General features: G+C 39.3%; 3 protein-coding genes across 3 annotated transcripts; 1 reads left to right on the forward strand and 2 right to left on the reverse strand.

Moving 5' to 3' along the window:
* Positions 1 to 748: 748 nt before the first annotated feature.
* On the reverse strand, positions 749 to 11,022 carry atp6v0a2b (ATPase H+ transporting V0 subunit a2b). Its single transcript, XM_043238727.1, is given in 23 exon segments — positions 749 to 1,030; positions 1,186 to 1,357; positions 1,918 to 2,035; positions 2,357 to 2,476; positions 2,557 to 2,676; positions 2,764 to 2,974; positions 3,064 to 3,182; positions 3,413 to 3,496; positions 4,308 to 4,339; positions 4,342 to 4,456; positions 4,555 to 4,694; positions 4,821 to 4,971; positions 5,207 to 5,419; positions 6,763 to 6,795; positions 6,797 to 6,857; positions 7,133 to 7,172; positions 7,175 to 7,214; positions 7,386 to 7,512; positions 7,749 to 7,846; positions 8,190 to 8,327; positions 9,285 to 9,382; positions 9,763 to 9,841; positions 10,330 to 11,022. Coding segments are annotated over 23 exon segments (2,529 nt in total). The 5' UTR covers positions 10,447 to 11,022; the 3' UTR covers positions 749 to 927.
* A 158-nt stretch (positions 11,023 to 11,180) lies between these two features.
* trmt2a (tRNA methyltransferase 2 homolog A) lies at positions 11,181 to 16,044 on the forward strand. Its single transcript, XM_043238726.1, is given in 14 exon segments — positions 11,181 to 11,371; positions 11,771 to 12,405; positions 12,563 to 12,671; positions 12,866 to 13,047; positions 13,160 to 13,274; positions 13,396 to 13,511; positions 13,597 to 13,708; positions 13,891 to 14,013; positions 14,083 to 14,158; positions 14,243 to 14,316; positions 14,318 to 14,357; positions 14,448 to 14,544; positions 14,847 to 14,874; positions 14,876 to 16,044. Coding segments are annotated over 13 exon segments (1,830 nt in total). The 5' UTR covers positions 11,181 to 11,371; positions 11,771 to 11,776; the 3' UTR covers positions 15,005 to 16,044.
* dgcr8 (DGCR8 microprocessor complex subunit) lies at positions 15,181 to 23,005 on the reverse strand. Its single transcript, XM_043238725.1, has 14 exons — positions 22,850 to 23,005; positions 21,279 to 22,295; positions 20,803 to 20,965; positions 20,083 to 20,225; positions 19,665 to 19,998; positions 19,370 to 19,567; positions 19,180 to 19,281; positions 18,535 to 18,633; positions 18,344 to 18,426; positions 18,146 to 18,246; positions 17,920 to 18,026; positions 17,698 to 17,825; positions 17,478 to 17,591; positions 15,181 to 17,312 (listed from the first exon to the last, which is right to left on the reverse strand). The coding sequence occupies exons 2-14, from the start codon at positions 21,972 to 21,974 to the stop codon at positions 17,229 to 17,231; spliced, it is 2,352 nt and encodes a 783-aa protein (XP_043094660.1). The 5' UTR covers positions 21,975 to 22,295; positions 22,850 to 23,005; the 3' UTR covers positions 15,181 to 17,228.
* Positions 23,006 to 23,314: the final 309 nt, after the last annotated feature.

A 23,314-nucleotide genomic window follows, 5' to 3' on the forward strand; every position in this document is an offset into this window, starting at 1 on the left:
ACACACCAAAATCTCACATTACATTGAAGAGTTAAAAAAAAAAAAAAAAAAAAAAAATCCACTCCATTCTGGAGAAGCAGAACAGAATAACGAACATATTTTTTGATCTGCAAGTTAAAAATCACTAAAAGCATCTTCATTTATGATACAATTAAAAATAAATGACGTCGTCACAATGATACGATGCATTTCCTCACTGAATTAAATTCTAAATGACTTCATCTGAAAAATTCAGTCCACCACCCACCCACCAGAATACATTCAGCATGTTAGGCACTTAGAAATATCTAAGCCTCCTGTGGGCTAGTAAAGGTTCTTTACGAGGTCTTTCAAACAGAAAGACGACCCACCTAAAAAGAGATCCATAAAGAATGAACACATCTGGGCTAATTTGGAGCAACAATTAGGCAACTGTTCATCATTATTTGCCAACATCTGACAAATACTGTGCCCGAATGTACTCCTGATTGGATTATATCTGTTATCCAAGCACAGTAGTGTTCACTACACGAGCCACAACCGTGTTGCAACACTGCGGAGAAGGAAAATGCTGGAATTTAAACAAGCAGTAAAATCACTTGTTCTACTGCAAATACACAAAAAAAGTTCAACCTCAAAGTCACTCGTGGAATGTGCTCGGCTATGGAGAGTCGACCATCTCTGCACAGCCAACAGGAAAAATGATATTCACAAACAGCTCTTGTGAAGATCTAATACATTCGACACACACAAAAAAGCACTCTTTTAGTCCTATTTACAGTCCAGAGCTGTTGCTTTATCTCAGAGTGTTTTACGTATTTTCAATGCTGATCTGGTATCTCCACATAAAGAGTATTTGGTTGGAGCACTTTGGCATGTAGTGCAATGTGTAAATCTGTTAAAATGAATCTCACAGATCCGCTCTGGCCTGGTGTTTAGCGCGACAGATCACAATAACCCCTCGTTTTCAAAGCTGGTGTGCAAGAGAGAGAAGGCAAACGGTATAAACTTGACGCCAGCGCCGCTATAGAACTTATTCTGGAACTCCACCCTGAGGAGAGAGAGAGAGATCACTCAGTTTGAATCATTCAGTATAAATTCATACTGTGATTTCAGCTGCACCCTTTCGTCCAATCACTAAATATGGAGGTTAGAATTGCATTAAAACTAAAGTACACTGTTTTGTGATGGTGGTGTTGTACTGACCAGTGGAGTCTGAGAGCGTGAAGGAAGGCTGAAAGTCCCTCCATCACCAGCAGGATGGACACGGTGAGGACAGCAAACAGACCAAAAACAGGCACCAGGAACACAATGCCCACACTGGTGTCCACTCGCAGGCCGACCCGCATCACCATGGCCCACAACACTTCAGAGAGCTCTGCACCACAACAAAACATGCTCAGCATTTAAATAAAGCCATTTTAAAAGCAATTCAAGGCCTCTAATTGACCAAAACAATAGTTTACAGACAATACAAATTTCACTCAGTATTATATATATGAACTTTTATTAACACACATTGAATGTACTGAATATATTAAATTATATGTTTGTTTATTTATTTAATCATGGACAGTGCACATGAATAATACACCAGATTATAACTTTTTAAACCACATTAATAAAATGCACCAGATTTAGTAACGCTTAACTATATTAAAACAGTTTTTTTAGGAAATATTTCAGTTTATTTTGGTTAGTTTATTTCAATACATTCAAAAAATAGATTACACTTATACAAGTAGTGCTGGGCAGTATAAAACATAATTATTGTGGTACTTTTAAGAATTTTTATTCCTTAATAAATGTTCTTTTGTTCAATAGTAATATTATTAGATAAACTTTTATTTTGGCAGGTCTTAATAAAAACGTTTGAATTCTTTGCGTTAGCATTCATTTATTTTGCCCTGCACTACACTTAAAGGGTATGTTACTCACGGGCATGTGCCAGGCTGAGAGCCCACAGGCGGAGGTAAGACGCAGTGTTAGAGATGCAGCCCAGGCAGTACTCTATAGTGTGTATGGACTGATGGAGGAGGACATCAGCAAAATCAAACTGTACAAGAGAGGAACCTTTGTTAGGCTCACAAGGAAAAGTTTATTCATACCAATTAACCATCCATGGCCAATAAAGCAAAAAATACTAGCATGCTTCATGCGCATCGGATTCATGTAATGCTGTTGTTTGCATTTGCATGTCTTAAAAAGCACTCAATTTTAAACTTGAAAATGAAAAAAAATGTTTATCCGATCACGGTGCACTGTAACTTGACATGAGTGCATAACCACAATAAAGAGAATAGTCCAAAATCTACAAGTTTCTACCAGTTAATCAGGTCCACTGGTATATCACCCACCCTTAGTCTGGATGTCTTACCTCCTCTGATTGGCTGTCAGAGCTGGAGGAGTGGCTGTCCAGACTGGTGCCCTCCTCCATATCATGAGCATGCATGAGAGAGAGCTCTTCCTCACTGCTCCGCCGTACACGCTGATAACCCTGCACAGAGAAACAGAGAAAATCAGCCAACGGCATTCAGCCAACTGCAGAACACACACAAACAAAACAAGGACCCTCACCCGGTACATGCTCAGGCGGTCTCTGCCCTTGTGCTGCCAGTAGAGGTAGAGAGGTTTGCCCAAGAGTAACACAGGCACTGAGAGCACAGCCACAATCACCAGGAACACCTGAAACCCGGCCTGTGGGAAAGAGGGAAAATACAGGTAAAGAAAAACTGAGGTGCATGTAAAGTGGAATGAGTGCGAGTGTGGTTCTTTTAGTCCCACCTGTCCTGGGTAGAGGGGCTGACCGGAGTCCCCCTGCATCAGGAACATGTTGATAAAGTGAATGAGGATGCTGGGAGCTGTCTGAGAGTCTCTGACTGTGAAAAACAGCCACTTATAAATGATCATGAAGACCAGGTAGCCGAAGAGGCAGAGCAGGAAGAGCAGCTCAGGAATAAATATCAGGTACAGATTAAATGTCCGTCTGAAGTGCCTGAACAGATGAACATGCGAAGTATTACGAGGATCAAAGTCATAACATTTTAAAAGATATTTTCTACAGAGCCGTTTCAAATGTCTCACAGGTGATTAAAAACTCCAAGCACGACTCCAAACGTCATGTGGATTATTCCTATGATCACGGACATCTTCATCTTATAGGAGTTCAGGAAGGTGAGACGGTTGGACGCCAGGTTCCAGATCTACAGAGTGCAAATTAAATATTTGTATATTAATATATTATTATAATTATGAAATAATTCTTTTGTAATGGTTTAAAAAAAAAAAAAAAAAAAAAAACATAGCTTTTCATTCACCCATGAAACCTTTCGCCCCTAGACTTTCACCCAGTGTTACTTGTTTTCATGGTCACGTGATACTAAGGTAATTGGTTGCGGTTTATAACAGTAATAAAATGAAGTCCGAGACCTACCGGGTCAATGCCCAGAGGATAGGCCCCTTTAAAGACTCCTGTGACGTTTGGATCCAGTGCAAGGAAGCTATTTGAGCGGAGAGTCTTTGGACTTGAGAGAAAGAGAAAATGAAGATCTCATTAGAGCCACAAGCGGTGTAACGACAAACCTCTGTACCTGCTGCCGTTCCTTCTTCTGCATAATCTCCACCAGTTTACGATCTTCCAACTCCTAAATTATTCCATCAGCATTTTGGACTGGCTTTTTATTTTGATTTTATTTTTAAGTGGATTTGAACTTCATGCTAATAAATAACTGACAGAATCAAGAGCTGTCTGATTGCAGGAATATTGTCAAATATTACTACAATTTATGTCTTCAGCGTGACTTTAATGTGTCCCTAATGAATGACCCAAAGTTATTCAGAAAGTTGAAAAAAGTTGGTGTGTATATATAATAAACCTCTTCAAACATAGCATCATGAGACACACATTGTTAGAACCGTCTTTCCTTAGTGTGTGAACTCTGATTGAACTGCCAGGATAAAAACTGGCTGTACAAAGGGCTGAGAGATGACATGCTTTACTAAAGCCCCGATTTCATCTCTATGGAAACGGGGAAGCTTGCACCAACATCTCAAAATATTTATTAAATACAGCTACAGACAAAACAAAGAGACCAATGAAAATGCATAGTTTATCTGAATGTGTGATTTAAAGGCATGCGTTCGAGTAAAACCATTTGTCTGAACCATCTGTCATAATTTTTTCTATAGCTGTAGGTCCATTAAAGCATGTAGCATACATATTTTTAACACACTTCCTATTGTATAGTACATTGTTTATTTTTTTTTAGTTTATATAGATAAAAGGATGCCATACACAATATTTTGTGCTGTGGACACTCACCTCAGACTCCAGGCACAAACATAGCGCTGACGTTCCACCCGAGCCAAACAGGTTGAGTGATTTAGAGAAGCAGTCATTGTATATTAATCCAGTGTAGACTGAAAATATACCCATCAACAGGATGATGTAACGACCCTCGAAAAAAATGTTCCAGATCTAAAAAAAAAAAAGCCCACAATGTTAATCAAACTATAAGAAAAGAACCAAGTCTAATTGAAATTTATAAGAAAGTTAACGAAGCAAGCTGCATGTACCTCGTTTCTGGTTTTCTTCAGTTTGCGGTCATTCTCATAGAGAACCATCCACAGAGCAAACAGCGCCATGATGATGCCGTGCCCGAGGTCCCCAAACATCACAGCAAACAGGAAGGGAAAGGTAATGATTGTATATGGAGCTACGAGGAGGTGTGATAAAGAAAGAAGCTTTGAGGCCATGTTAAAGCTTCTGACATGCTAACAAGTCAATTTTGATACTTTTATAGCTAATATATTTTTTATCTATCCTTAAGATATCCTCTCACCTGGGTTGACCTCTCTGTAGCTGCTTACGCCGTGAGAATCAACTATATTCTGAAAGCCTGAGGTAAACTTGTTGGTGCGTATGAGTGTAGGTGGAGTGTCATTGCTTGGGATACGATTGACAAATGAGGGAACTGTGGCTCCACTCTTCCTCTGGGGAAAAAAAAAAAAAAAGTTAAAAGCATAGCTCACCCAAAAAATAAATAAACTGTTTCGGAATTCTGTGTTCTGTTCTGATGATGAACAAAGGTCTTACAGTTATGAAACAACATGAGGCGGGCGAGTAATTAATGACAGAATTCATATTTTTGGGTGAACTATCGCTTTAATAAGTATGTGCACATTTATTAATCAGGTGTATCTGAATGAAGTAGTGTCAAGTACTCACCGATCCATCCTCTAGCGCTCTCCGGAGCGCGGGCAGATCATTTACGGGACACCACACCTCCGCAATGAGGCACTTGTTTGTGACATCAAAACTGCAGAGGTTAAGGATGTGATATATGGCCTTCATTTTCTTAACCTGGATCACCCAAACGTAGACAGACTCTGAGGCCTTGATCAACACCTGCCTCAGGTAATCCTCAGTCCGGTGAAGAACCTACGAAGAAACAGCAGGTTCAAAACTACGTCAAACTAAACCATTTCACACATAAAGTGTTAAACACGATTAATATAAGGCTCTGCAATAATATTAATTAAATGCTTTATTGGAGAACATACGGTTTGTGAAATATCTGCAATCACAAAATTAATACATTTCTCAGTTTGTCTGGAAAGATTTTGAAAACAAGCTTTTTGTCATAATTACAGCAGAAAATTTATATGTTTGCCTGTATGAGGAACTCGTATGGTAAATGTGCATTTTCCCCCCAAGGTCAATCATATATGTCATTTGGTGCCCTGTTTTCTGAACCCGAGCATGCAGTAAAAGCATTCGGCTGAGCTCTTCAGCAAAATCAAAAATTTTATAGAAAGAGAAACGACCCAATTTATTTTCCACGAATGAATGAGTTAGCCTTTCTCATTTCACAGGTTTTGAAAGGAACAGTGAGTGAGAACAAAGTATTGAAAAACTGGTGCCTGTGTAGTCTGTGAGAACCTTGTCCACAGCCTAGGCCTCGTGAACATCATGTGCTCAGTTGGGCCTCTAACAAAATTTTCTTTCTCTCTTTTACGGAGCAGTCACAAGCAAACCTAAATGCCCTCAAAACCTAACCTGCCCCCTTACATTCCTCCGCTGCATGGCTGTCTTGAACTAGTTAGGAAAGATTAGTGACAACACTAAACTCAAGTAATTCTAATGTAGATTCTATTAGGTACACTACTTTATGCTCTTTAGGTTTGTAGTATCTAAAGTACCCACTGCTAAAGACAGCCAGAACGCAATCAAACTTTTCATTGACTGCATGACACCAAACTCTTAGTGCATTACTTTACTACAAAATCTTCATGCATTTCATTACAATAACTCCTGTGTTATTTTGAGGCATTTGCACTTTACTCAAGAACTATTGAAATAATACATTTGCACTTTTTATTCAAAGAGATACTTTGTTTCTCTGAACTAACAAGTGAGATTATGTTTGTGTGAATTTTATTAAACTTACTGAACACAAGCAGCAAAAACTTTATTGCAATTATCTGCTGAATTTAACAAGGTCAGGTTACATTTTCTAGGACAGAGTGTCTGGTGTGTCTCACAACCTTGAAAAAACTGTGGTTATACAGCACGCTTCAGTCAGTTTCAAAAAACGTTTAAAGTACAATTATACAATCTTTAAGATTAAGCTGAGCTTATTAGTAACTAAGATAAAGGTTAAAAAGCCAGTAAATGACTAATCACACTAGTGAGATCATATTTACACCCCATCATGTTACACACAAAAAAAAAAAAAAAAAAAAGTGTGTGCATCATAAACTGTAACAAGGAGCTGGACTCACCGTGTGCAAGTCCTGAATGCGTGTGTGGAGAGCCCTCCACCACATCTGTCCTCTCCTCATTACTGTTGGGGTATGGGTACAGATGACAGTGGTAGCTATGGAAACAAAACAATATTTTCAACACTACAATGCAAAAACAAAAAAGCTCTGAAAGAATTAAAATGGATTAAGAAATGAAAGCATGAAGCTTCCCTTAAATGTAACAGGAACAAGCTATTTAAAATGTTCATGTATAACCCTTTTTGTGACGCAATCGGCTCAAATCTGAGGTTAACTGCCACAGATATATGGTAGCTTGGCACAACGTTATTTAAACCAGACTGATTAACAGAGTAAATTCAAGGAGAAGTTGATTTAAGAACCAAGTTACCAGTCACAAATCTTTTTAACTTTCTGTCCAATCTGATCTCCCAGTAAGAGATGAGGAACACCACACTCCTGGTTGGCTCCCCCTGTTAAACAAGACAGAGAACAGACAAAATAAACCAGTATATTCCTACGTTTTAAATTAAATGAAGCATCCAGCATTGCAGTAAAAGCTTAAATCTGAGGACAGAAAAACAATCTCCATACATTTTTTGTTACCAAAAACAACACAGGTTGAAGATGGCAACTAGTCTCACCGTATCTGGATCCTCGAGAAGGCCGTCTACCTCCGAGTAGCTGAGGATGGTGTAGCCCTTACACACTCTCCAGAGCATGCGCTCAAACGCCTCGATTTTTACGCTCTGAATAAGCCCAGAAATGAACCTGTGCAGTAGGGACAAGAACACTCAACGTGAATAAAAAAAAAACCCAAAACAGGTCTTGCACTCTAAACTTACACAAAACATGATGTTAGATAAATAAATTATTGCAAAAGAAAAATCAGTCTGCACATGGGAGGTATGCAACAGGAAACTGTGCTGATGTTGCACATTTCGGTCACATTAACTGTTGGTGAGACAAAGAAGGACATGGTGGACTGCTTTTTAAACACTGCTCACCCAAGTTTGGCTCCAAGCCTCTGCATGCTGGTGTAGTCCATCATGGGTTCTTTCTCTAGGAAAGGAAACTCTTCATACTGGACCTGTGATGGCTCCCTCTGCTCGCACACACAAGCAAAAACACAGCAAGAGATTAGATTCACACAACGCCTCGGTAATCAAGAAGACGTCGAGAGTTAAGCCTATTTGTAAAGCCTCTGCTGGCTGCTCTCAAAGTTCTGGCAGTCGGTATGAATCAGGTGACTCCAAATCACCTGCGTGATTCTCACAGTCCATTTCTTTGGAGACTGCAGACAGCATACTGAGTTTTAAAGAGCTTTTTGCTTACTAATATATAATAAAGGGGAAAGGCAGGTTAAATCTTTCCGCCAATCAAGCGTTCCTAGTTTCTTTTGCTCAAACAAATTCTTCAAACGTTTCACAGAGAATCACATGACCTACCTCGGCACTGCGGTGCACGAAGTTGCGTGTGATGCGCAGCATGTGTGTGTACTCAGTCAGTTCCAGAAGATTCTTCTGGAGTTTCTCCTTGTTTCTGGTGACCTCACTCAGCTCCAGTTCCAGTCTCTGAAGCTGCTCCTAAACAAAACACGCAGGAATCGGTAAAAACTAAATATCAGCAGCTATATAGCAATGTTGTAACTGACATTAAAGGGTTAATCTACCCCAAAATTACAAAAATGTTGTCATTAATGACCCCCATGTTGTTCTAAACCTGTAATAACCCAATATTTTAGATAAACAATCGGGAGGCTTGTGACTGTCCCCAAGCACTTAACACTGTCAAGGCCCAAAAAACTATGAAATATATTGTCAAAATAGTCTATCTGCCATCAGTGGTTCAATCTAAATGTTATGAAGGGACTAGAATGATTTTTGTATGCGTAGAAAACAAAAACAGCAACTTTATTCAACAATTAATCTCTTCTGCATCACCGTAGCACCATTTTGTATCAAAATGCTATTCTGTGTCAGCTGCACCACACGGATATGTTTTCTATGTATATTTACATTTTGATTTTAACGAAAACAGCGTATCTGTGTAATGCAGCTGTCACAGAACAGCGCAAGCCGCTTGCTTTGAGTGAATACTCTCCAAAATGGCGCTATGGTGATGCAGAGACAACAAATTGTGATTAACGACAAAAATGTCATTTTCGGATGGAGTAACCCTTTAAGGGATTTCAACTGATTAAATGACATCCAATATGTGCAAAAAAGGCATGTGACTAAAAGGCATGACCTACTATTTGAGATCCTTAAAAAAAAAAAACTACTACATTTAAATAAGCAAACATTTTATATTTACAATCAGCGGACATCTGAAATCTTAACATTTTGTAAAAGGTTATCTTTACAGTTGGCTATGATTTAAATTATTTAGCAATATGTCTTAAATTGAGCTAAGCAACCGTAAAAGAAAATCAACATAAGCAGAAACTAGTGAGAAAACAGAACAGAAAAGACATTTGAATGTGGCTGAAGAGCAACTAATCAAAAGAGTTAAAGAGTTGAACAGCGTTGAACTGATCTCACCATTATGACCATCACATGTTTGGGTAATGGTGCAGCTGGGTTCACCTCCCCTTCTGGCAGTGTGATGTCTTCTTTTTTAATTTCCCTCAGAAGATATCCTGTTATACAAGTCCACTTTGAGTATATTCTGTTGATTTACTTTTTTAAATTTTAAATAGCTGTTTTTATGATGTAATTGGCCGCTTCTCAAGTGCCATCACAAGCCAATCTTAATCTACTGAAATAACCTGAAGGCACAGTTTATAAGCTCTATAAAATTAAATAAGCTAATAGTCCTGCCCATCACTCATTCACAAGGATTATAAAAAAAATAATAATAAAAAATAATAATAATAATAAATTTTATATATATATATACTATATATTTTGATAATAACTTAACCATCGTGAACATGCTTTTTCTTCAGACTATCAATTTGAAGTATGCCCTTATTAAATAAATAATTTAAGTTATTCTAATACTACTATTTTTTTTTACCCAGAATCCTCTCCATCTCTTCACATCTCTTGATTTCATTGACAAACTTCCGCTGAAAAGAGTTCACACTAGGGTTAAGCTGGAAAAAAATTGAAAGAAAATATATAATCAGAACAGATATAGGACGGAATATTATAAACACATTCAAAACATTCTGTACTAATAAATTAAAAACAATAGCTTTAATACTAGTTAATATACCTATGAACAATAATAACGTTAATAAGTATTAAGAAATAAGTATTAATTTAAATATGCATTTCTAACATCTACAGTTTAACATTACATTAAACTATGTCTGTTAATGGCATAATGAGAGTAAAGACCTCTGGTGCAAAGTGGGCCAACAATTAATGCCTTTTTGAAGCATACCAACAGTTTCTGTGCGTGTGTGACAGAAGCAAACACTTGTTTGTTATTCCAACAAACGAACGACGTCAATTGAAGATAAATGGTCTACAAAAACTCGACAGCATTCACGTCGCATAGCAAACATGTGTGCAGCTGTCAGCTCAGCACAAGCCAAGTTAACATCTCTAGCAAGAAAGACACAATACACCGACTTACGTCTCTGAACTCCGCCAGCCCGAGTTCGCCGAGTTCACTGATGCAGTCATAAGCGGATCCGGACTGCAGAAAGAGCTGGGCCAGACACATCTCCTCACTACGAAACAACGTACCCATTCTGACGAAACGCGTCTTTCCGGTTAAATAGTCTTACATTCACCGGGCGGTGAAGTTTAGGGTGAATAAAATCCTACAGGTCCTGGTTTGGGGCTGGATGGACTGCCCTGTGGGGCGGACCGGGCTGAATGGACGGACGTCTGCGCCGTGGCTCTTAACTCCAGCCGCTTTATCAGTGACACGTCTCCCGTCTCCAGTCCCAGCAGCCACATCTGAGCACCGAAAACTCCGATGTTAGATGTTATTCTGATCCAGTCCAAATCTCCAGTACCGCTGGGTCGCCCATCCCGGGTTAAAGTTCGGTTGAAGTCCCACAGAACCGAGCCTGAGGAAGCGCGAGTGCCCTCAGCAATTTACGCTGTCCTCGTATCAAATAGCAGCGAGCTAGACAGCTACTGTCGAAGGTGCTTGGCCTCTCTTTTAATAATCTGCGAGTTCATACCCCTGTCAGAAATTTAGAGACATTCGCGTAATGTTTAACAGCGCTTGTTAGTCATTTGCGCTTTTCTCGTCCTGTCTCTTCCGAACACGAACCTTTCCAGCAACCAAAACTTCTTGGTCCGTCAGAGTAAAGACTCGGCACTTACTTTCGCCAGTGGATGTGCGTTTCAAAATAAAAGTCCCAACTCTTTTGCGCTAGAGAAATTTAAACGCTGCTTGGGAATCAAATTAGAATTAGACGCAAAGCATCTTAAGTACCATTTACTCTATGAATGTAAACAGTATATTTAAAATAATTAGTGTTACAACTAGATTTTAATAAAAGGTATAGACCTTAACCGGCTTTCCCACAATACGCTGCTTTTGACACGTGTTTCTAAAGATGGCAGCTTGCATGCATGCATAACTTCACAGTGCTTTTAGAGCTCCTTATTGTTTCATAGGGAAGAATACTGAATAACAAGAGGATTATTTCACATTGCAGGTTTGTTCAGACGGTCTAAAGATAAATTAGAAATAACTTCGCTTGCTATTTGTTTGGCGTTTCACTGTCTTAAAAATGTAGTCTGTTTTTCATTTGAGCCTTGTAGTGTCCATTAGTTAACATATAAACATGTCATTTCACTTTTTTGCCGTTGCTTAGTTGTAAATGCGTATGTTTTAGGGATATTAGATGCTGTCGTGCTGGTCACTAATCTACTAGTTGTTGTTGTTGTTTTTTAATAGTCCTGGTCTGTGGAAAATTAATTATTAGAAGTAGAAATGTACACAATTACACTATTAAATATTGCAGAACACTGCTGAAACATATTTTCTGAAAATGAAATAAGAGAAAATATATATTTTTTAATCTAATAATATGTTTCTTTGGCCTGTGATGCAGGACAAAATGACAGATATTGCTCTTGACAAGACTGATCCAGCTGGTTCATTACCCAGCACAGAGAAAGAACCAGACGATGTAATAGAAGAGAAAAACGAAGAGAATCCGGCAGCAACAGCAGCAGAAGGAGAGGGTGCAGCAGGTGGTGTGTATCGCTACATTAAAGGAGATCTCTTCACCTCTGAGATCTTCAAAGTTGAGATTCAGAACTTGCCCAAGTACATTGGCTTTAACGACCTGAAGAAGTTCCTCAACAAGCATGGCATCAATCCTCACAAAATCAAGCTGTTTAGCAAACAGATGTTTGCTTTTGTGACTTTTAAGAATCAGGAGGAAAGGGACAAAGCCATGAAGGCAGTGCACGGCATGCAGTGGAAGAGTAAAGTGCTGAGTGTTCGTCTGGCCAAGCCCAAAGCTGATCCCATCCTCAAGAAGAGGAAACAAGAGGAGGAAGCAGAAGGTGGACAACCTGGTGCAAAACGTGCAGCCGGAAGCCAGGAGGCAGAGGAGGATGAGGAAGAGCCTCTCGATATCCAGATTGCCAATGCTGTGACACCGTTGTGGAATGTGCCTTATGAAGAACAGCTGAAAAGGAAAGAGAGAGAAGTTGAAGGCATTTTGCACAAACTGACCAGGTATTTTCTAATGAGTCTGTTTGTATAAATGGTAAAAATAGATACATTTCATGTCATTGTCACATATATTTCTTACATAAGCTTCTAGTAGTATAGCGAAAGCTGGTCAGTAAGGTTTTCCTTCACTATAACTAGCCTCCTTAATACTTGTTCTCAGAGAAATCGGTAACAACAACAAAGCCATGCTGCCCTGGTTGTTTGTTCAAAAAGAGAAGTACAACAAACTGTGCTGTCCACTCGAGGCCATACGACCATCACCTGTGCAGGTACGTCATCTATCTGAAACCGCTTACATAAATTATTCTAATCACAGTCACGCTTAAATTGACCCACAATATAAATTTCATAAAGTATGTGTAGGGTTGAATGAACATTTTGGGGATTAAATGGCTGCAAACAAGAAATAAACAGTTTGTGCAAACAGTATGATTTTTGTATAATAACAAATTTGTACTTGCAGACGGAGTACAGGAATAAGTGTGAGTTTGTGATTGGAGTGGGAGCAGATGGAGAGGATAAGACGGTGGGCTTTCGTTTAGGCAAGTATAAAGGAGGATCCTGTGCTGTAGTGAGTCCATCAGAAACCACCCATGTGTCTTCTGAGGCCAAGAGGGTTGTGCAGGGTTTCCAGAAGTTCATCAGGTAAATTAAATAATTATGGTGTTAACTGTTGATTATACCCATTTATGACTTGAAATCAGATGTGTTTTTTATTTCTGTTTATTAAATCTTTTTGTATTGATATTCTGAATAGGACAACTCCGTATGCAGTATACAGTCCAGAGACTTACGAGGGTCATTGGCGGCAGCTTACAGTCCGAACAAGCAGGATAAAGCAAACCATGGCCATGGTGTTCTTCAACCCCCAGGCAAGAAATATTTATTCAGTGGTTATTTTTGTGTGTCCCCTTCAGATGCTGGTTATGTATTGTACAAACAGTGGAACTGTTGTTACTGCTGTATTAAATATCACTTGTTTAAACAACCTAGAAACTCCAAGAAAAAGAAATTGAGGAACTTAAACGAAACCTGCGTCAGTATTTTACTGAAGGAGAAGGAAAAGAAAGCGCCATCACTTCATTGTACTTTGTGAGAATGGGACAAAGGTTAGAACCCAAAACCTTAATTGGGATGAATTGAGATTTTGGATGATTTTACACTTTTTTTTTTAATTAATCCGCATCAACTCAGGACATCTGCGGGTACAGAGGACCTGCCGTGTGAACATGTGACTGGTGAAGAATGGATTCACGAAGAGCTTCTCGGACTAAAATTCCGCATCTCTCCACACTCATTCTTTCAGGTGATTTAATTGTTATTTAATTTCTTGAGAATTAATATGATACCTGATAAGTCATCAGGCAGCTGATTCCTTTATGCCATGATGTGATAAAATTACTAAGATAATAATGCTGACCTTTGGTTTTAATATGCTACATTAGTGCTATTGAAATTGTTTTTTTTTTTTTTTTTTGATACTGCCAGACGAACACCCCTGCTGCTGAGGTTCTGTACTCTGCTGTGGGTGAATGGGCACAGCTGGACCAGGACAGCACTGTGCTGGATGTGTGCTGTGGAACAGGAACCATCGGCATCTCGCTGGCAAAGGTACAGCAGTTGCTTCTAAAATTTGAGTATGGACAAGGCAACAACAAACACAATTGCGTGTGTTAACAGAGAGTGAAAAAGGTGATTGGCATAGAGTTGTGCCAGGAGGCAGTGGACGATGCCAAGGCTAACGCTGAAGCTAACGGTAGGCCATTGTGGCAATATCATTGCCTTGTTTTTCTCTTTCCATCGCCCATGACGTACTCACCCTTCAAATGTACATTTTTAGGCTTGACCAATGTGGAATTCCACTGTGGAAAGGCTGAAGATGTGTTCCCCACAGTTCTTAATGCTGTTGTGTCCCCAACGTCACGCAATCGTTGACCCTCCGAGAGCAGGGCTACGTATGTACAGCACTCTCAAATGTAACTTTGACCTGCATGCGTAGAGTTGTGTTTTTAAATGATCTGCCCAAATATTCTCACTCTTAACAGATTCCAAAGTTATTCTAGCAATTAGAAGAGCAGAGCATCTCAAGAGACTCATCTACGTCGCCTGCAATGCCAAAGCAGCTATGAATAATTTTATTGAGTAAGTTCAATATTTAAGGTGAACAATAAATTACATCAAATTCGCCCACACCATCCAAACTACTGTGAATTGATTGCATTTTGATGGGCTTTACGCATCTGAACGGTGGTGGTTTAAATGAAAAGTTGAAATAAGAAATGCGTGCTGTCAGCCAAAAGGGACCTCAGAGGCTTATTATATTTTGCTAAAAAACTGAAGACGAACTTTTTTCCAAGCTCAAAAGCAAAATAAATACTATACTAGACTATTTCAGGTTCCCTTTTCTGTTGACTATTCTAAAGTTGTATATTTATGTCCTGAAGTCTCTGCAGAGCTGTTTCTAACCGTGTCAAAAGAGGAGCCTTTCCGTCCAGTGAGAGCTATGGCTGTTGACCTCTTCCCCCAGACCATGCACTGTGAAACCATCCTGCTGTTTGAAAGAGTGGACTACAGCTCTGACACTCAGACGGCAGAAAGCTGAAGCTTTACCACCCATCATGGCTGTTTCTCTTCCCTTCAAACACCAATTTTCTTACTTTCTTAATAGTTCAACTGACTTGATCAAAGTGCTCAAACCATGACTGTTTTTTTTTGTATAGGCTTTTCTCTTTTCTTTGCATTAAAAACCACCCAATAAAAAAAAAAACAAGACATCAGTTTTCTGGTCATTAATTTATTTGCATAAACAAATCACTGCGTATCAGTGATCATGTGTCACATGAAATGAATTTTAATGCTTTACTTGCAGCTAAATCATCCAACATTATCCCTTCAATGAGTGACTAAAAAGCACGCATTTCTTCACACACTTAATACACACGTAGCAAGACTGACAGGACAAGGCGTACACTCCAGACATTTATTGGGAAAGCATATTCTCTAAGCACTGCCTCAGTATGGCAGCATCCTTGTGCTCATGGAAAACAGGAAAGTGCCTTTACAAACGCGTTGGAACATTCAGAAGCACACAAACTAAAATACTAACCTCAACGACAGTGCATTGCATTTTTTTTTAGTCGCTGTCTCAAGAAAACCTGATTCCTCCCCCTCACTCAGTGTGTTAAACAGACTTCCTGTCAGACCTTCCTGTCATATCTTAAGGCCAGAATTTTATCTCTCCTCCCATTATAGTTTGAGGGGAAGTGGTGGTTTTCTTCCAACAGGGACCATATTTTAATCCAGCAGTTATTGCCTTTTTTAATATTTTGTTCCATACGTTTATAAATATTTAATGAATAGCTATGCAGCAATATTCTATAAAAATGCATAAGACTTAAAGCTTTGGTTCACACTGTTCTTCAAGCTATTGAATATAACGACATGGTCTGATTTTCTTCGAGGTATGGAGTTACCACCTTTGTTTTTAGGTAGACTGCCTTATGAAATGAATAGAGTTTCAAACTATTTAATACACCACCGTGATAACATCTGAACAAAATGTGCACACAATCACCCACTGTAGCAAATGACCACAAAACCATAGCAAAAAGTTTAAGACAAACACACACACACACACACACACAAAAAAGCACATGCGTAAAAGGCATTTTTATCCTAAAATATCAATGCAAGAAAGCAAGCATCAATCCACAGCAAATACATAATGTATAGCATCACAAATGCAGACTCAAGTGAGGCATTTCCCTTTTTAAACAAGGTACCATCAAGAAAAGAAGGGAAAAACTAAGGCAACATCTAACTTTTTTTTCCTACTGAAGATTGCCAACCAGCCTCTAATGCAAGAGTTAGATTATAATCAATGCATAATGAAATGTAACAATTACCAAAAAAAGGTAGCTTATCTAGCGCACACTAGCATCCCATCTCCCTGATGTCTTTTTCATTAACTACAGTACCTCAAACACTTGTGCTTGCATTTTCTCTGCAGTGCTTTCTGAAATAGAGCAACTGGTCAAGACAACCATTGGTACGCATCAGTCCTTAAAAAAAGCTTGATCATTTCACACAAGCAAATGGTTCCAACGTAAGTGCATTTCATTACAGCAGTTGGAAGTGTGCACATGAAATGCTTTAGAAATACAACATTAAATGCTTCACATGCCAATAAGAACTAGACATGGCCACTGAAGTAAACCAACACACTTTAAGCCGTTATAAACCCTATTTTCCAGATAAAAGATCACGTGCACTGAATGAACAACTCTGCATGCCACAAAAGCAGACATAAAAAGGAACAAATCCCTGTAAAATGACAGGCGTATGTTCAAACATCAGTTAGGAGTACCGAGATACAGTCTGTCTCAAAAATCTGTGGTTCTACAGTGAATATGAAATGAATTTGCCATTTAAAGAAAAACAATTTTTTATTAACATCTAAAAGCCACAAACTTAAAAGCATCTGTAATACTTCATACATAATTTGTACGATTCTCCTTAATATAGGCATATTGTCATCAGCCGTCATTATATTTGTGCACTTCCAGGTGCAGAAGTGCATCAGGAGGTATTTAATGCTCATTCTACCTTCCCTTAGTGCATGTATATGACTGTTATCAAACCCACACACCATGGGCAATAATTGAATTGGGAATAGAGCTCAAAAATCTGATAAAAATGTAACTAGTATTGCCATTTCGCACTGCAAAGTAATGCATAAGTCAGTAATGGTACAATGACCTCTTGTTAAACAACTATTACCACTGGACAGTGCTATCTGCTATCACAACATGCTGGACGAGGGTTTGTTAAACGTCAACAGTACACAGAGGTTCACTGCCAGGTTGAGCGGACTCCATTATAGTCATCTTCGGCTTCTTTCTTGCCTCCTCCTGAGAAAAAAATAATAAATAAAAATAGACAAGAGTGAACGCTAGAAAGGTTTAAGCTTTATGTGCATCAATTGTTTGTTCATTTGTTTTTTTTAATCGTATGCTAACTCCATTTATCTGAAGTGTAAGATTTGTCTCAAAGTGGTCATATTTGCAGTTGTATACCCTTTCTCGAGCCAGCTTCATCATCTCTTCTCGTAGTTTGTTGAGGATGTGAAGATTTGGCTTGTTCTTTTTGGCATACTGCTGAAGCTCAATGACACTCTTATCAGAGTTCTCCTGAAGACGACAGGAATCCAACGTTACACAAAACAAACCCAAAAGCACAATCCAACAACATTCCAGATTACAATGCAGATTAGCTTTTGAAAAAGACAGCACCAACCTTTTTAACCATCTTGTTGCTCTCTCTGCCATACATGCGCAGCAGTGAGCCCCAGTTCTTTACATGAGGATGAAGCATCTGAAGAATCTTCTGTGATGCCAGCTGCTTTCCAACCCGCTTATTTTTACCTGCAGTCAACAAGAGTAGCATTATTAGGTTTCTGGCTTGAGATCAACCTGCAGAGGGAACCAACGTATTTCTTAATGGAGCATGAACACTCACACCACCCGCGTACGGTGTGCTTCCCACATGTCATGACATATTCACTCTTTTGGTTCTTTCCTGGAATCACCTCAAACTTGATGCTGGTGTCACCCATGCCATGGTTTCTACAGAACAGATGACAGCAGATCTTTAGTTGCTTTTCAATCAGTCATGACTTTAAGGGCCCATGGTTATAAACATGTATTTTCTGAAATACAAAGTGACAGAATTTCCCACAACATACCTCTTAAGGCACTCATGAAGGATCTGATATGGTGAGAGTAAACCTGCTTTGTTGGTCAGCTCATACACCCTTGAATCTTCAATACTGATATGATTAAAATACTGTGGGATTTGAGAATGAATTAGACATCTTCCAAGTACAACAAAGAACAAAACTCTGATCAAAAGATAAAAATCAGTTATTTCAGCAGAGCAGTACCTCCAGTTCATCTCCCTCTACGGGCTTCTCCTCAGACGTCTGCTTTACAAAGTCAGGAATAAGGATCTCCAGTGTTGCTCGAGCTGTCAGAAAATAAATGACAGTATAAATGCTTATGTTCCCCAATAATATGGTTTGAAGCAATCTATTCGTGAAAAATTTGACTGATGAAAATGGAGAGAAAAACGTACCAGCTTTATTCTTGGCGAGTTTTTTACTACTTGCTGTTCCTGTGCCATAAGTAACACCATCTATAATGACTGACGCTCCGAAGGGTTCACTTGGGTTTTCTGGGTAAAACAAATCATTAATACATTTAAAAAGAAACCAAACACACAAAGTAAAATCTTTATGCCACAACAGGCATGTATTTTTAAAGTGATTTAATCAAGGTTAGAGAGTGCAGTTAGTTACGTCAAGCCCAAAAGGTCTAACTCAGGGGTCAAACCTGATCTTGGAGGGGCAGTGTCCTGCAGAGTTTAGCTCCAACTTGCCTCAACACACCTGCCTGGAAGTTTTAACTATACCTAGTAATACCTTGATTAGCTGCTTTAGCAGGGATAAAGCTACGCTCTTCAGGACACTGGCCAGGATTGTGCATGGTGACATGAGTTAACCAAACCATTTAAGTGATTTCTTGCTTTCACAACAGCATAACACATTTTAAAGTACATTGATTAAAAACCCATTTTTCTGCCAAGCAAGCTCATTGGCACAACTGTAAATGACTCTGCAGACTTGGTGCACAATTAATGTATGCTTATCACTGTTTTTTTGTCCACAGCTTCAAACAGTTTCTCAATTACAGTTTTATTCTTATGTATTATGTTACTTACCACATTCAAAAAAGTTGTAAACTGGTCGCACTTTGAGCACTCTTTGCATATACTCGTGCAAAATGCACACTTCTGACTTCCCATTGGGGTTGATAACAAACTCTGAAATATAAACACGACATGTTTTTTTAAAATGCTACGTGTTGTGTACTGCAAAATTACACTAACGCAATGACTCGCAGACAAGTACCTTTCTTTGTGGGGGCGTCTTGTACAGACAGTGTGATGAGCTTCTGATTGGCAGGTAGGATGGGCCTCTCAGACTCTGCCTGCTTCCTCTTCATGTCCCTGTTGAACTGTCTGCGCTCAGCCCATGTGCGAAACTTCTTAACCGTCACTTGCTCAAAATCAAAGCACTTCTCTAGATAGCTTCTAAACTCCTCGATGTCTGGGATGCATTTTACAAGAAGAGGAGTTCACAAACTTTATTTTAATTTGATTTTAATTTGTGATGAATAGGAGAAAGTGAATCCTAATCTTCTTACCAACAGACTCATCTTTGCACACCTCCACCTTGGCTTTAACCTGGCCCAGGGCTCCCTGTGCAGTATCACTGGCTTGGATCTCTTTCCCCTCTGAAGATCCTCCTGGCTCCATGAGGTCAAGATCTGGATCTTCTGATGTTGGTCTGCCAGTGAGCTCTTCAGTGGCAGTAGAGTCAGGTTCATCAACTCTCTCCAATGAGACACCCTCCTCTCCAGATTTCACTGGAGACACCTCTGCAGTCGGAGTCACCTCTCCGTTCTGTTGCCTTTCTTCTTGTTCCTTCATTTTCTTGTAGTGCAAGCAGGGAATGCTACTGGTTGGTGGGTCATGTTTCTGAAGGAGGAAACAGAGTACAAATATGGAGTACATGAGAATACAAAATAACTTCATTTATTTTATGCGAGCCAAACCATTTACCCTAATGCTTCCTGTTCCAAGGAAGTAAGGTCTAGACCAGGTGACAACTCTGGTTTCCCGGTGGAGGTAGACTGGAATGCCAGAGTTATGGAATGTCATGATCCACCCATCAGGTAACGGCTCAGTTGGTGGACGCCCACGACCTTGAAAATAAGAGTCAGATCAATAACAGCAACCCCCCCTCAAAAAAACAAACAAAAAAAACCTACATTCACCTAGAATACCATGTAGGTTTTGTCTGGTATGAACACGTTACTGATAAATTTAAATGAAAACATTAACGGAACCAAATTGTTTTCAAATAAATGCTGGACTTTTAAAACCATTTAATAAAGCATCCTGGGAAATGTATAATTTTCCACAAAAGTGTGAAGCAAGTGTTCAACACTGAATCGTTTTTTTTCCTGGAGCACCAAATTAGTGGATTAGAATGATTAAATCTTTATATACTTAGAATTATACTTTGTAAATAACTTTTTTTTTTTCTTCATAATGATAAAATAAGTTTAATATACAACTTAAAAATTAAATTCCAGAGTTGAATACAGTTTGTAGATTTACTTTTCTAGTTTTGTGGAGTACTAACAGATTAAAAAAAAAATTACAATAAAACTAATCATCTTGTGATTTGAAAACATCTTTGTTTAGTTATGCAATAATATTGCATTCTAATAATAACTTATCTTAATCTTTAAAAGTTTTAGAGTTTATGAGGCTCACTCTTAAGAACAGTCTTAATTTTGGTCATCATAGGCTGAACTCCGGCCTCCCCATCTGAATGATGATCACTGTCTCCAGCATATTTGTCTTCAGCCAGGCGCCTCTTCTTAGGCATGGGCATGCCTTCCTCGAGCAGGGCATCTACATCATTGTCAAAGTCCTCCTGGAAGAATAACCAGGTTAGTAACTGGCTGCCACTGACAAGTCATCAACTAAACATACATCAAGATTTGAATCAAGCCCATTTTGTGAGCTGTAATTCAAATCTTCAAATGGGCCACCTTGTTACAGTCCAGGATCCTCCCTGATGAGTAAAACACACACACGCTCCATTGTGGTAGATGCGCATTTCAAGTTTTGATGGCATTTAAAGTTTTAGAAAGCAGTAATACTCCTTAAAATCAATGTAATGTGTAAATGAACAAATAAAAAAATGACGAAAATCAAAGCAAGTATTGTAAGACCATGCATTTTACCTCATAGGAGTAATTCAGGTCCTCCTCGTGCGCTTGCTCCTGCTGAACTATCATCTTAGACCTGAAACCACTCGGCTCCCCATCTTCCACTTTCAGAAAGTTCTCACTGAAATCTTCCAGGTCATCCAACACGGCAAACTCAACCTTGTTCTCCTGCTCTGTCTCCAGCTCTTCAGTGTTTCTAACTAGCCCTAAAGAAGCAGTGCTCATGGTTGAACTGCCCGGCACATTTCTCTGCTCTAAAGAATCATGCAATTCACCATTCAGTCCCTCTAGGCTCTGCTCTTCGTGGCTAACCTGCCCCAAACCAGTGTACAACACCTTCCTGTCTTTGCTCTTACTGCTGTCTGAGAAACTGACGCTAATCTTTACATCTTTGAGGAGTTTGAGATCAGGCAAGAACTTGGTAACTGGGGGAGCATGGCGAGCGGTTCTGGGGCACGTGGCCATGGGGTCAGGGCTACCTGATGAGTGACCGCTAACGGACAATGTGCGTTTGTTGAAGAGGAGCTGTTCGTCCCTGTCCACTGCTGGGGTGTGTTGGTGTCCATCACCACCAGAGCTAACGTCCATTTCCTCTGCGTCACTGGACGTTTGCAGGGGAGGTGGTGGAGGTGCTTTACTGTAATCATTCCCCGCCAATACTGCATCTGGTGGCTCCAATGGGAGGGGAGGTAAAATCTCATTCATATCCATGTTTAGTTTCTTTTATAACAACAACAAAAAAAAACTTTAAAATCTATACGAGAATGCAAGTGGAAAGGGATCTGCCTAATTTAGCTAAAAAAATGCAGCCCCTGATACATGCATGAGTAGATTAAACAGCTCTAGAAACCTATTTAACAATATTCATGTACATGGTTGAATATGCTAAGCTGACTACATTGTTCTTTTCATTAATGTAGACAGCTTTTTAGAAATCACTGTCTCAATTATTGGAAATCACAATGCATTCAGCTTAAATGTTGCCCACATCTAAGCACTGTCCATCCTGGGAGGCCAGATCTTCCGTAAGTGCTGAAAGAAAGAAAAAAGTGGAAATCAGGAGGCATTCAAAGCGCACTACAGAAGTGGATCTAAATAGTAAAAGTTGGCAGATGCTTTTTTTTTCCCCCAAAATGTTTGCCTCACAACGCAGGCCTATGCCCCAGAAAGCAGTAACACAATTGATTAAATGATTCACAATTGTTCGTTTCATGTCGAGATTAAATTGGGTGCTGTTGCTAAATATACAGGTCAGCGAATAAACACTGTATTTATAGTGTATTACAACGAACCATAAGCCTTAAAGGCCTGCTAATTGGTCGGCTAAGAAAACCGGAAGGCAATGTGTTTAACGTTACATTTCATCACGCACATATTAAAAACTGTCTCACGGTTGTTGTTGTTTTTTTTACTTCGTTCTCACGTTCGCGTTTGCTTAGCAAAAATTGATCCATGCCTCGATTTATTCGCCCGCTTTAGCCGTGTGCGCCAAACAAACCTTTTCAACCAAACCACGCGCGAACCAGCTAAACGTCGAAAGAAGTAAAATTCAGCGCGGTTTCTGCACACCATTCTCTCTTACTCACCTATTACACAAATCTTCTACTCAAGACCACATGCAATCAAAGGGTTTTTCCGTTTATGGGTTTCAGATGGCCGTCTCCTCTCTCCGCCATCTTCACTGCAGAGCAGCATCAGAGGATCCGAATGAACACGCCTCTCAACCGGTGTCTGCGTCCGTGTGATTGGGCCAACATGACTCAGTTTTTGCTTAAATTTGCTTCAGCCGCGAAAGGTTCGAAGAGATACTTCTGTTGCTGGGCTTGGCGAAATATACGCTAGCATTATTAGCAGACGTGATCAGATATCGTGATAATCTAGATTCTGATGTTACTGACATGCATTCTGCGTGTGATCAAACAAGTACATGGTTTTACAGCGACAGAGCTGTATGAAATAATTTTATTCTTAAAAAAAATTACACTAGGTTAACGTTAACTCTTAACTTAATAATGAGACACTTTACCACTTTTCTCACTGCACACACTAGT

The sequence above is a fragment of the Puntigrus tetrazona genome, chromosome 5 (assembly GCF_018831695.1).
Source record: "Puntigrus tetrazona isolate hp1 chromosome 5, ASM1883169v1, whole genome shotgun sequence".
Classification (NCBI taxonomy): Eukaryota; Metazoa; Chordata; class Actinopteri; order Cypriniformes; family Cyprinidae; genus Puntigrus; species Puntigrus tetrazona.

Bases quoted from the DNA above. Each gene is read 5' to 3' on its own strand.
- dgcr8 (XM_043238725.1), bottom strand. From the start codon at position 21,974: ATGGATATGAATGAGATTTTACCTCCCCTCCCATTGGAGCCACCAGAT. The intron at 20,966-21,278 runs GTAAAATGCATG...TTATTCTTCCAG, and splicing joins ACCTGAATTACTCCTATGAG to GAGGACTTTGACAATGATGT. The intron at 17,592-17,697 runs GTTGGTGCTGTC...TGTCGTCTTCAG, and splicing joins GCAACAAGATGGTTAAAAAG to GAGAACTCTGATAAGAGTGT.